General features: G+C 32.1%; 2 protein-coding genes across 11 annotated transcripts; both read right to left on the bottom strand.

Annotated features, from left to right (window-relative positions):
- Positions 1 to 141: 141 nt before the first annotated feature.
- LOC137810953 (MLO-like protein 4) lies at positions 142 to 4,786 on the bottom strand. 9 transcript variants are annotated; one of them, XM_068612469.2, is made up of 15 exons: positions 4,707 to 4,786; positions 4,474 to 4,613; positions 4,336 to 4,393; positions 4,017 to 4,234; positions 3,810 to 3,926; positions 3,666 to 3,726; positions 3,442 to 3,545; positions 2,873 to 2,947; positions 2,421 to 2,506; positions 2,160 to 2,209; positions 1,581 to 1,621; positions 1,200 to 1,484; positions 913 to 980; positions 750 to 810; positions 142 to 592 (listed from the first exon to the last, which is right to left on the bottom strand). In XM_068612469.2, exons 2-15 carry the CDS (start codon positions 4,597 to 4,599, stop codon positions 260 to 262), a joined length of 1,683 nt encoding a protein of 560 aa, XP_068468570.1. In that variant the 5' UTR covers positions 4,600 to 4,613; positions 4,707 to 4,786; the 3' UTR covers positions 142 to 259. The 9 variants fall into 9 exon arrangements, with proteins under 9 accessions (XP_068468570.1, XP_068468571.1, XP_068468572.1 ...); XM_068612470.2 differs by lacking the exon at positions 4,707 to 4,786 and having other exon boundaries at positions 1,200 to 1,235; positions 1,314 to 1,484; positions 4,474 to 4,704; XM_068612471.2 differs by lacking the exons at positions 3,442 to 3,545; positions 4,707 to 4,786 and having other exon boundaries at positions 3,666 to 3,737; positions 4,474 to 4,704.
- A 674-nt stretch (positions 4,787 to 5,460) lies between these two features.
- LOC137810955 (rhodanese-like domain-containing protein 17) lies at positions 5,461 to 6,905 on the bottom strand. Of its 2 annotated transcripts, none has more exons than XM_068612473.2 (5): positions 6,511 to 6,905; positions 6,298 to 6,377; positions 6,095 to 6,165; positions 5,911 to 5,964; positions 5,461 to 5,739 (listed from the first exon to the last, which is right to left on the bottom strand). In XM_068612473.2, exons 1-5 carry the CDS (start codon positions 6,657 to 6,659, stop codon positions 5,644 to 5,646), a joined length of 450 nt encoding a protein of 149 aa, XP_068468574.1. In that variant the 5' UTR covers positions 6,660 to 6,905; the 3' UTR covers positions 5,461 to 5,643. The 2 variants fall into 2 exon arrangements, with proteins under 2 accessions (XP_068468574.1, XP_068468573.1); XM_068612472.2 differs by having other exon boundaries at positions 6,095 to 6,174; positions 6,511 to 6,785.
- Positions 6,906 to 11,824: the final 4,919 nt, after the last annotated feature.

An 11,824-nucleotide genomic window follows, 5' to 3' on the forward strand; every position in this document is an offset into this window, starting at 1 on the left:
AACCTTGTTTAATGTTACAAATTTTAAATTACCCTCTTCTTCTTGATTACAATTATTGTTGCATGGCTGTTTTTGTACTTTAAAGTTTCTTGTCATGTCATGACTCTGTGTCATTTTGTTATGCTTTAATAAGGGAAAGAATTAAAGAATGTGAGGTAGATATGGTAGGTTTGTGGTGCACTAAAATAAAACATGAAAGGATGATATAAAGTATTTCAATTTAATTGATCACACTTTCCACAGCAAAAGGAAAGCAATCTCAAGACAGTGGAGGGGGAGATGAATGATGGATTATATCATGAGAATCCTGATCATTATGATCATTTTCATAACTTGGAAATGATGCATTTGCTTGAGTCCTTGACTCATGATCAAGATAAGAGAGACAAATATCTTTAGTCCCTGAGGAGCTTCCTTCCTCACTGATTGAGGCACGATCGTTTCCATAGATAAAAGAACTAATTGATGTTGGTGATGTTGCAGTAAGGAGTGCAGAAGAATAGCTTTGTCTCCCCTTCACTCTTCTCTGCCATTTAGAGAGTGATTTTCTCACATTTTCAGAGACCACGGTCTTTTTGAACCTTGAGCCCATCTGCATTCACGTAACAAAGTATTTATTGAAAAGAGTATTAATACACTACCCCAAGAGTGTTTTGATAGCATTTCTCAGCATGATTAAATGTAAGGTTCAGCAGTGCAGGCTACAAAACGATTTTTTTTAACTCCAACAAAAAGAGCAAGAACTTGACCTGTGTGATGATAACGTAGAGAGGGAACGTTATAAAGCTGCACCAGACTTGGGAGATGACCCTGTGGCAACCAAAGAGCAAAAGTGCATACTAATTTTGGTGAATTTGTGTTTCAATTTAATCTGTGAAAAGAGTAAGAACAATGATAAAAAGCAAAGCATACCCGAATGACAAGCGAATCACAATAAAGGTTCGGTTGTTCATGAAGCAAGAAGGATCTTTAATTTCCCACTGAACCCAAAATAAAGGCAAGAATTAAAGATTATGCAAGTATACCATTTTTGCCAAACCAAAGAAAAAACTATGGCAATATGGTTAGTCCATAAAGCTACAAACCGAGATGTGGCAGCATGGAAAGGTGTTGGAGAACTAACATACTTATGGTACACTATCTACTACATAGAGGCCATAACTATGTATTGCAATATGAAAACAATGTTAGTTTCTCACCAGAGACCATAGGAATGTAGCCATTTCAAATGCATTCTGAAAGATAACAACAGGAATAAGGAAATTAAGTGTATCAGCAATGAAAAAGCTAAATGGAAGAACAATAATACTTACCAAGAAGGAAATCAATTGAATTAACCGTAATAGGAACCTGGGCTTTCCAAACCAAAAGAGCTCATCTCTTAAGTTAAATTGGTTAGGTTTCATATCTGGGCAACGATTTATTATTTCAACAGCCAACTTTACTACCACTCGATGCAATTTAGTACCAATAATGAGGATCAACTAGAATGCAAGACAATAAAACAAAAATAATTAGTGAAATCTAACTACTAGTATATGGTAAGAGGAAAAGCCTTAGCAAACAATTTCAGGACTTACAACTGCTGGAACGAAGGAAAGCCAAAAGTAAAAGTTGCTACCTGAATGAAGATTATGAAGTTTAGTTTCGAACTAGGTCACCAAAAAACTAGCATAATATTTCAAAAACATAAGACTATGCCAATGTTAAGCAAGACCATAAACATGCTTAACAGTCTAAAATAAAGTAATACTTTTCATCGTCACAAGACCCTGCAATATGGCAAATGTTATCAGTTATCACCAAATTATCATGTAATTGCACGAACATCTTTATAGAGTAGTAGTTATTAACGATATGATTTCTGGTGATAGCTCTCTCTTACTGAGTTTTTTGTCCTAATTCAAGGAAGAAAAATGTTTACCCAAATAGACAAAAAAAAATTATGTTGCTTATGATTTCTGCATGTCACTCTTTCTCACAATAAAAGAACATCTACTCTTACATTTTCGCTCAGAAGGGTTGTTCACGCCATCAACTAAAGTTCTATCGTCTATACAATATGATTTATCGAATTGGTACTGTTTCAGACATTTTGAGTATCCGTTAGCTGAATTCACCAAGTTATCTGAGCAACATACTTTTAAGCTAAAGCTTACCGTGAAAATTTAGGAAAATACAGCAGATTGCATATACCCAGAGAAGTACACTGCAAAACAAGTCCAGAAATTGTCAAATTTGTTTCACGAACCAGAACAACATAGAACACAAAGAAATTTTTTACAAAATATAGCTAATCATAGAAAAAAAATCCTATATTAAGCTATTCCTCCTAAAAATCTAATTAGTATGACAGTAGAAAATTTAATAAGATAAAAAAAAAATAAGCCACTAAATTCATCTGAATAAAGAAGCAGTACCTAACACCAACTATGTCACGAAATTCTTCATCCATGCTTCGAAGCATATAGTTGTGGAAATCGTATGTTGTGGGAAGATCATGGTTCTATAGAACACCATAAGAAAGAAGAAAAGGAAGAAAATATTAGCTAGTAAACTTAAAATGTCATCTTCAGTTATTCATTTCCCACCTTTTTTTTTTGCACAATGAGAAAAAAAAAAGGGGAAAAAAGGTAATACCGGTTCACTCATGAGTCATGCATGACTAATTAACTTTCCTTTCTTTGTTTTATGTGATTGTAAAGCAACCTATAACACGTACTAAAGGAAAAAAAAAATCAATATCGCAATTAATTTTCTCCATCAACTTGGTGTTGTTATTCATTGAATTCAAAACTATGGACTTATGGCTTATCTAAACTTTTTTATTTGATCGAAGATACTGTTATGCTGTAACAAAAAATTTACTCACAGTAATGAAGCCTAAGCGCAATGCCATGTAATCAGCTCGATGAATGGAACTCCAAAATTGGCGGCTGAAGCATAGCTGCAATACAGGTTCATCAGTATTCTAAGAAGCCAAGGAAATTGCTACTGAAAGTGTCAAAAACCTATACAAGAAGAAAAAACACATTTCATTTTGCTGGCATGCTGCTTCTGAAAAGTAATGCAGGAGACAAATTATGGCAACTAGCAAACAAGCAGCACATTGACACACTTCTCTTATTGGAAACAATCATTACTGAACATGTTCGGCAGAAAGAAATTTTAATTGAGCAGGTACTATAGTTGACAAACTATAGTTTGACCTAAAACAGAAGTATAGTTGGACCGATTTTTTCCTTTTGGAATTAAGATATAATTAATGAAATCGATCCATTCCATCAACTTTTAGTTCAAACAATGAAATAAGAACAAAATGTAGTATTAAAGCACGAGTAGATTCAAAATTTCTTGCAGATGCAAAACTTCTTACATTTTCAAAATATCTTATTGCCTAATGAGAGTAATAAGACAGAACAAAATGACTGTATAGAGTACCAGCCAAACAAGAATTTTGTGATGACTCCAAGGATGGGATGTATGGTGAAAGATGAATGTATTAAGCCGCCTCAATCTTATGCTTGATGTACTTTGTGAAGTATCTAAACTAAGACAATTTGATCAAAAGGGATTATTATGGTAAGTATATCAAGCTTATGTGTTGCAAAATAATTCTCGTCTCATTGCAAATTTGCAATTATCAGATGCTTAGAAGTCAGAACCTTGAATGCTTTGTACAGCAATAGTCTTTGCTTCGTTTTCCCATGTTCTCCAGCTATATATCTGAATATACTCTAAAATAAGATAATCAGTGCTTAGCCAACAAAATTAGAATAGGAAGAAGGTTTGTTCATGACTATTTTAACCTTGATCAAGGCCAGGGCAACAGCAAGAAAGCTATAGGTAACATGGGTTATCCCAAGAACAAACACAAAGCGATGAAGCTGCTCAAGACTTTCATAAGAGGCCAATGATTCGCGACCCTGCAAAGAAATCGATTAGTTTTCAGTGAAAGTGGTATAAGCTTAGCAAATTTACAATTGAAACGTCACTGGAAGGGATAGGACAACTACCTCAGGGCAATAATTTCTCAAACCATTATTCACTTGCCCTTTAACAACTGTTCTATTTGAATATTCTGAACTCAACCAGACAACATCTTTCACAGAATTCTTTTCCAATGCGCACGGAAAAAATCTGCTGCTTAATACCGAAGACTTAACGCAAATCTTTGCCACAAAAATAATCCAATGACCCATCAACAATGATAGAAGCCCAAAAAGCATCAATTCTGCTTAAAAATCATTCAAAAAACTTATAATAGTAAGTTCCACTACTATATATAACAGAAGAAAAACACTAATGAAACCGTTTGGGGTTGCAAATCCTTACCTTCTTTGATCTTTTCCAGAGCAGAAAGCAGAGATTTTCTCTTGGTTCTGTCCAACCACTGTGACATTATTCAATATATAAGGAACCTATAAATGTGAGATATTGGAAGAAGAGAAAACCAATCATAAACGTACGTACCTTTACCAGCTTTTTTAACGTGCCCTGAAACAAGAAACTAAGAGAAACAAGGACAGCGATCACAGTTGCCACTGCATAGGTGGGGGTTTCAGCTAAGGATCTTCCTTCGCCATTTTCTTTCCCCATGTCTGGTATTCGTCCTAAAAACAACACGCACTGTCATGAAAATTATGTCCTTCAATGGGGCTTATAATGAAAAGAAAAAACCATCAGAAAAGAACAAACAGCCCTACAGTGTGTATTGTCTCTTCAACGCATTACATAGTTTGGGCCATTAATACGGAGATAGAGTTGGTGGTGGCTTTTTTGAGGCAAAATGTTGAGACTATGTCCTCAGAAAATTAATATGCACATGCATGTGCTGCCACGAACTGGTTGAGAATAGTGGTCCCATTAACTGATCTCCTAACCATGTCAGGTTCGGTTAACCAGTTACTTCAAGTGGGATCTGTCGCAAGACTACAGTTGAACAAAAACACAACGTTATGGTCACTTATCACTTGTTCACCAATAATGCATCATCAAATCATACATATCTACGTGCGTTTAAAGCTGAACAACGTATTTATTATTTTCATATTCATTGAGGAACAATTAGGTCCATTGACCCGATGTCACTAAATCTTGCCCTTGCTTTCCATCACGTAGTACCGGTTGGTGTGAATTTTAATATTGAATTATTGATCTCCTCAACTATGTCGATCATGTCATTCCAACTCCAAATAGTGCCAAATTATTTTACCAAATTACTCGAACTTCATGGATCTTTTTTCTTGCTAGAAACGTTATAATATTAGTAGAGTTTGTTTACTAGTAAATTGAGGTAATGATACTTCACACTTGTTCTGGGAAGGAAAACAGATACACGTATCTGCCCTTATTTTGCATTAGTTCTGAACCGATATATAACATTGTATTCAAGAAAAAAATCTGTTATCAAGAAAACTGAAAAAATCTAGCAAGTCAAAGTTAAAACAAAGGACAACATTTGTAGACACCAAATAAATCGGTTCAACGACCTTGATATGAAACCAATTTAGTTTTTTTCAAGTAAAATACCAAGACAATATCAGATCATAGGTCCATCTTATATACACACAAGAAAAAGACTAATGAACTTTATGAAGTTGTACATTTAGAAGAAAGAATTAAGCTCCTATCTATTGCATATTATAGCTCCTCTTTGGCTAATGGTATCTTCACTGCAAACTTGTTTTGACTCCATTCCGCATAACCACCTCCCATGTCCTTCACATTCTTAAAACCCTGAAATTCAAATCAAACCAATACAAGTTAGTATCATCAGCCATTAATGAAGTAAATAAAGGAAAAATATAGCTAAAGTGATGTTCAGATTTTTACAGCCACAACTATATATTTTATTCAAAACTAAATTGAGATGAATAAGTATACTGATGTTGACATGAACCAACTTACATCAGACAGAAGAGCAGCAGTTGCATACAAAGATCTCCCCCCAGTTTGACAACCCTGAAATGCAGATTCATACAAAATATAAACAGATGTTGGCTTTAACTAGCATTAACCAGTTGAATTTGAAGATTGTGTTTTGAATGCAAATTAAAATGAATAAAAAGGAGCAAGAAAAAAGGATAGTTACCACAATGAGATGATCTTCTTTGTTACAAGCCAAGGAAACCTCTTTCAGAAAATCTGGATTCATTACCTTGCCTGCCCTCCCTTCAAAATCACAAAGTTGTTAATCGTAGAAAAACTGTAACCTAACTGACTGATAAATAAAGATACATACATACGCATCCCAAACTGATCTTAGTTATTATTAGGGGTTAAAAAGTTTCTTACCCTTAGATGTATTCAACATGTATGGAATGTTAACGATATTAACTGCATCCACATGCCCTTTCAAGAATTCTTCCACCGTCCTATATATTGTTTACCAAAAGATTTAACATTTTTTTAAAGAAAGAAACATACATTATCAAACACTGAAAAAAACAATTACAAAAAGGAAAACAATAAAACTCTTTAAAACATACTACGTATTACATGTGTTACCTAACATCAAGATAAATGGAACCGGTCTCGATAAGATCCTTGGCTGCGCGCACATCAATGGTGACAACCTTTGCTCCTGAGCTACAAAAGACAAGAAGCAAAAGAAGAAAAACCGACCAACGAGGTAACTGGGCCACCGAAAATGCCATATTCAAGTTGTATAAAAGCTGAGCACAAACACGTTATTTATGTGTACTTAGCACGTGGATTTGAGTGATCAAATCTCTGTATCAGGGTGCTCTGTTGCATGGTTTAACCCTTTGAAATCAAACTTCCCGGGAAAAACAAAACAACGCCGTTGAATTAAGATACGAGGAAACATACTATGCTGCTGGTGCTTGGATGCTGCACTGCAGCAGCTGTTTTGGTTTCGCTTCTGTGGGCGTGGCGTCGCCAAATTTCACTCATTATGAAATTGTTCTTTATATAACACTTGGATAAATTCAGTGAATTAAATTAATTAGATTTTTTACACAACCGTATCTAATATGAACCACATTGATGATTCCTGGTTTTTACCAATTCAAGTATCAGATTTATATATTTTTTAAATTACATGAAAATCAAATTAAATTCGGTTACATATTAAATAAATATTGTAGAATGTTATATTTTTTATTTCACAAATATATTTTAACTAATATTATTAACTTGATGTTATTGCTTTTTAATGATATATTAATATATTTTTATAGCAAATTTATAAAAATTTCGTGTACTTTTAAAAAAAAATATATTTAGAAATTGTCCACGACCCCATCATCTAAATTCAACTAAAAATAATGGAACTGTCTACAATTTTAATAGGTTAGTTTGACTTCTAACTCCAACTTTCAAAGTAAAGTGAAACAGATTATTCTTAAAATCGATAGTTTCCACGAGTTTCACAATAGAGGCATTCAAGTAAGAAGAGAATCTCATGCAATAGAGATAAAAATACAAAAATTAAAATATGAAAATATCCAAAAAATAAAAATATAAAAGTACAAATAAAAAGTTAATAATGAAATAAGTAATAAAAATGGAAAGCTCACTTCCTATTGTCCATCCTGTTTAAGCCCGCATCCTTCCATTCAGGTCCAGACACAACGACCTTTCGGCTGTTTCTTTCAGCAACTCGTACATATAAAAATACATTCCACACGCCTGGAATATGTTTTTGAATTTTTTTTTCATAATAATTTTTTTGTATTGTGTATTTTTTTATCCGAAATGTGCTTTTGATTTTTTTTTCTGGATTTTTATTTTCGGAACACAATAATTTTTTCTTTTAGAATGTATTGTTTTTAATTTTGAATTTTTTTATTTGTAATTAGATTTTGATTTTTGTTTTCAGATTTTTATTTCCGAAACACAGTAATCTCTTTTGGATCTATATTTTTTGGAATGTATTATTTTCGATTCTGGATTTTTATTTTCAGAATAAAGAACATTTTTGGAAACTTAAAACTGTGTTGGTGTAGGTTCAAAAAGATTGAGTGTAGGAAGAATTTACCTTGAAACTATAGTAAAATTAAATTGGGCTACCAGCTGTACTATTGGAAACTTTAAAATAGGGTGTTTCATTCTGCAACCCCTTGATTTGAAAGTGCATCCAGGGAAGTTATAAAATAACCAAAATACCCTCGAGTCAATTTATATACCACGTACTTTCATTTATATTCCACCTTTCTTTTCCTCAATTGTCGGAGCACCCCTTCATTTATTTATGTGTGTGAGAGTTCTATTGGACCAACATTAAGAACCAATCATATATATTTTTTTGGATAAACGAAGATAGACTATTTGTATTGTCACATTGTTATCCACATTATTCAAATGATAACAAGATACAATCAGTCTTACAAAAAAGTATATTTGTCCAGTGAGTAATTTCTCTTCTTTTGTATCTTTTATTTTAGCATGGTTATTTGTATTAATATTTTAAGTATTAATATTTTAAGTGTCTAATGTTAGTTTAATGAGTATAAAATATATACAAGAAGGTTGTCGACATCATACAATGCATGATTGATTGTGGACATGTATTAGAAGACACTTAAGCATATGTTGGACCCAAAGTACATTGCAATTAATTAGTCAATCTCATCATGAATGATGAGGTTGTCTACACTAGACGCCGACGTATTGGTATGAGCCAGACGACACAATCATAATTCTTAGATAATTTTCACATGCTTTTAAATTTTGCATTTTAAAATTAAAAAATATATTATATGACAACGTATAATCATTAATAATATGAAATACTCTCGTTATTTATGGTAAATGTGTTATAGATTTCCTTTATGTGAATTTTATATTAACAATTTATATTTGACTAATTTTTTATTTATTTTGTATTAATCGATTACAAAGAATAATAAAAATTAAAAAAATATTAAATGATGTATTATGAGATGTATAATTCGAAATAACTTTTAAAGGATAAATTTAAATTTTCAACATATACGAGAGAGTGTGGTTTCAAATTAGGAAAATTCTTCCCCTAGCATATCAATTTGAACCTTCACTTGATTTTTCAGAAAATGTTTATGTAAAATGACAAAACTAACCTTAAATGAAATGGGGATGCGGATAAAAAAAATATTCTTGGAATCAATTTTTTGAAATACATTTTTGGATTTAGATTTTCGGAACACATTTATGATATCTAGAAACTTTTTTCCAGAATATATTTCCACATTTTATGTTATGGATTTTCTTTTTTCGAAATATATTTTTTGCATTTTGAAATTATTTGTCCAAAATGATTTGATTTTCGAATTGTATATTTTAAATTCTGAATTTAAAAATCCTGAATAGGAAATAATTTTGGAAATTTTAAAAGGTGATAAGGTGTGGGTTTAATAAATTGGTATGGTGCAGGAAGAGTTTTCCTTCAAATTATGGGGGTGTATAATGCAATTGACATTTAAATATTATTTCAATTGGGCTCGTGTTTTCTATAACATTAGGTTGAAAGGAATTGCCTTTCACGTCAATGTAACCGAGCACTGAAAATTGTAATATAAGAACAAATAACGAACTTCAGAACTGTTGCCAATTTTAGAAAATGGCCCTTAATAAATCAGAATTAGAGTTTTTGGCTATGATGTTATTTTTTATTTTTTTTTATCAAAATGAGGTCCGTTTAAAAAAAATTACAAATTTAAACAAGTCGTGTCAATTTGGCACGACTTCATATGCACAAATCGTCATAATTAAACACGATTTTGCCATGTCATACTGAAGTCGTGTCAACTTGTGCATATGATCCTCTATGTATTTATTCATTCAATTCAACCATGATCCATACACGATTATCCAATTTTTTGTTCCTTAAAACTAATACTCTTAGAAAATTATGTATCAAATTAATTTTTAACATTACATAACTTACTACCTAATATATAAACAATAAAATTAAAAATAAATAAATTATGACTGGTAAAAGTCGTGCCAAGTTAGCACACGATTTGTGCATATGAAGTCGTGCCGAATTGACATGACTTGCCTAAATTTGTAATTTTTTTTAACCGAACCCCATTTTAGTAAAAAACAAAAAAAATAACCCTAGTAAAAAACCATGAGAATTACCCTAGTCAAAAACCATGAGAATTACCCTTATATTTACCCTTATATTTTCTTTTTGAATATATACTATGCATGCATGGGGAATATTTCCTTTGTTTGTAGACTCTTACTAGACCACACATAACATAACGTATGTATTTCCATAGGAAAGTGCAGACAGAGGCAAACCACAAACCCGACAAATACGAAGTACTGTTCTGGTGTTACATCATACAAAAGTTGCCAAATGAATTTGCATATATTTTAGGGTTCACCTTAATCGAATAAATTTGACTCCAAATGAAAGTGGTACACCAGGATTTAAAAACACCAATCCTTTTTAATCCACTTCATCATTGCATCCAAGAAAGAAAAAAAGGAAAGTAAAAGTTCTTTTATATTGCTTTGAATATAGTTGTCTCCGTTATGTAGAATGGTGAGGGAATAGTAGATATTTGTTGACGTTACGGTTTTCGATTTGCTATTGGTTTCTACAATCAAAACTTAGAAAGAAAAAAGTTTGTTTATCTTGAAACTTCAAAGTAACAAATGTCCATGAGTTTAGATAAAGCAATAGAAGCTAAACGAGGGGTTTAGCTAGAATTTAGATTGGTGTGCATGCTTTTTTCTACTGTACGTTACAACAATGGGATTCACTTTGTTATTTCCTAGGTTTTAAAAAATATTCATGCCAATATAAAAGGTTTTTTTATACACACAGCATGTGCTAGGTATTACTTCAAGAACTTGATTTTCCATATGGAACATGTAAAAGTTCCATGGTAAACCAAATTATTAACTATCACAAGCCTATGTCAGTTACGAACTATGGGGCTGAAAATAAACTCTTCTTACACCAAAAAAGAACCGGAAAGTAGACAATCATAAATTTGGCTAACCGGAAAGAGATTCTGCTGGCAATTGGCAGATAACCTAAAACTTTTTTCTTATCTCATATAATATTTAGCTATGCCTAAACTTAAAATTGCAAAAAGATAAATAATTTTTTTATGAAATGGAAAATTTTTAAAATTACATTAATAAAAAATTTCAGTTGTAGTAATTGTTAACTAATAAAAACATGTCTTTCTATTTATAATTTTTAAAGTAACATCTAAAATTCAAAAACACTAGTTTACGACTGAAATTTTGATTAATTTAAAATTGTTTTATTTCATAAAAAATTACTTTTTTCAGTTGTAATCTTGGTTGGTTGAAGATAGTATATGTATCAAATATTTGTTCACGTTCTATACCTATTTTTATGCACTCTTTCTAAAGAACTACTTGGCATTTGCCTTTGGCGTGAAGAAACATTTGGGAAAAAGTTGAAATTAGAAAGAAAACAACCACTGAGTGAAATGGACATAAGTCATCTTCATCATCTCTTTGGGGCCAAAAGATGATTTGCTTTTTTTCTTTGTGTTACTAGTCATGTGGGTTTTTATCTCAAAGGCCAAAAGATTCTATTTGGTGATAGGATCAGTAGCATTCACAACAACTCTGTTCTTGAAAACTTGAAATGGAATCTCGTATGATCAGAAGGGAGTGAAAATTTGGATCCCCCAAGTTTTGTCATCTCTGTAACTTTATTTCATTTTTGGATAACAACTGGTGTCTGAAATGTGCCTACAGAGATCCTAAAAAGCAAAAGCTTTTCAACCATCTCATGTTGAATGCGATAACAAAACCCTTCGATTTACTTTTCTAGCATGGGATGATGCAGTTGTAGACCTCACACTAGACCCTTTAAAATTGT

The sequence above is a fragment of the Phaseolus vulgaris genome, chromosome 2, assembly GCF_051622355.1.
Source record: "Phaseolus vulgaris cultivar YP4 chromosome 2, ASM5162235v1, whole genome shotgun sequence".
Lineage (NCBI taxonomy): Eukaryota > Viridiplantae > Streptophyta > Magnoliopsida > Fabales > Fabaceae > Phaseolus > Phaseolus vulgaris.

Coding starts and splice junctions, on each gene's coding strand:
- LOC137810953 (XM_068612469.2), bottom strand. CDS start 4,599: ATGGGGAAAGAAAATGGCGAAGGAAGATCCTTAGCTGAAACCCCCACC. Junction 3,546..3,665: donor TGCTGTACAAAGCATTCAAG/GTTCTGACTTCT, acceptor GTCTTAGTTTAG/ATACTTCACAAAGTACATCA. Junction 1,622..2,159: donor TATTTTCCTAAATTTTCACG/GTAAGCTTTAGC, acceptor ATCTTCATTCAG/GTAGCAACTTTTACTTTTGG.
- LOC137810955 (XM_068612472.2), bottom strand. CDS start 6,659: ATGGCATTTTCGGTGGCCCAGTTACCTCGTTGGTCGGTTTTTCTTCTT. Junction 5,965..6,094: donor AAGAAGATCATCTCATTGTG/GTAACTATCCTT, acceptor TCTGCATTTCAG/GGTTGTCAAACTGGGGGGAG. Junction 5,740..5,910: donor CTGCTGCTCTTCTGTCTGAT/GTAAGTTGGTTC, acceptor TTTGAATTTCAG/GGTTTTAAGAATGTGAAGGA.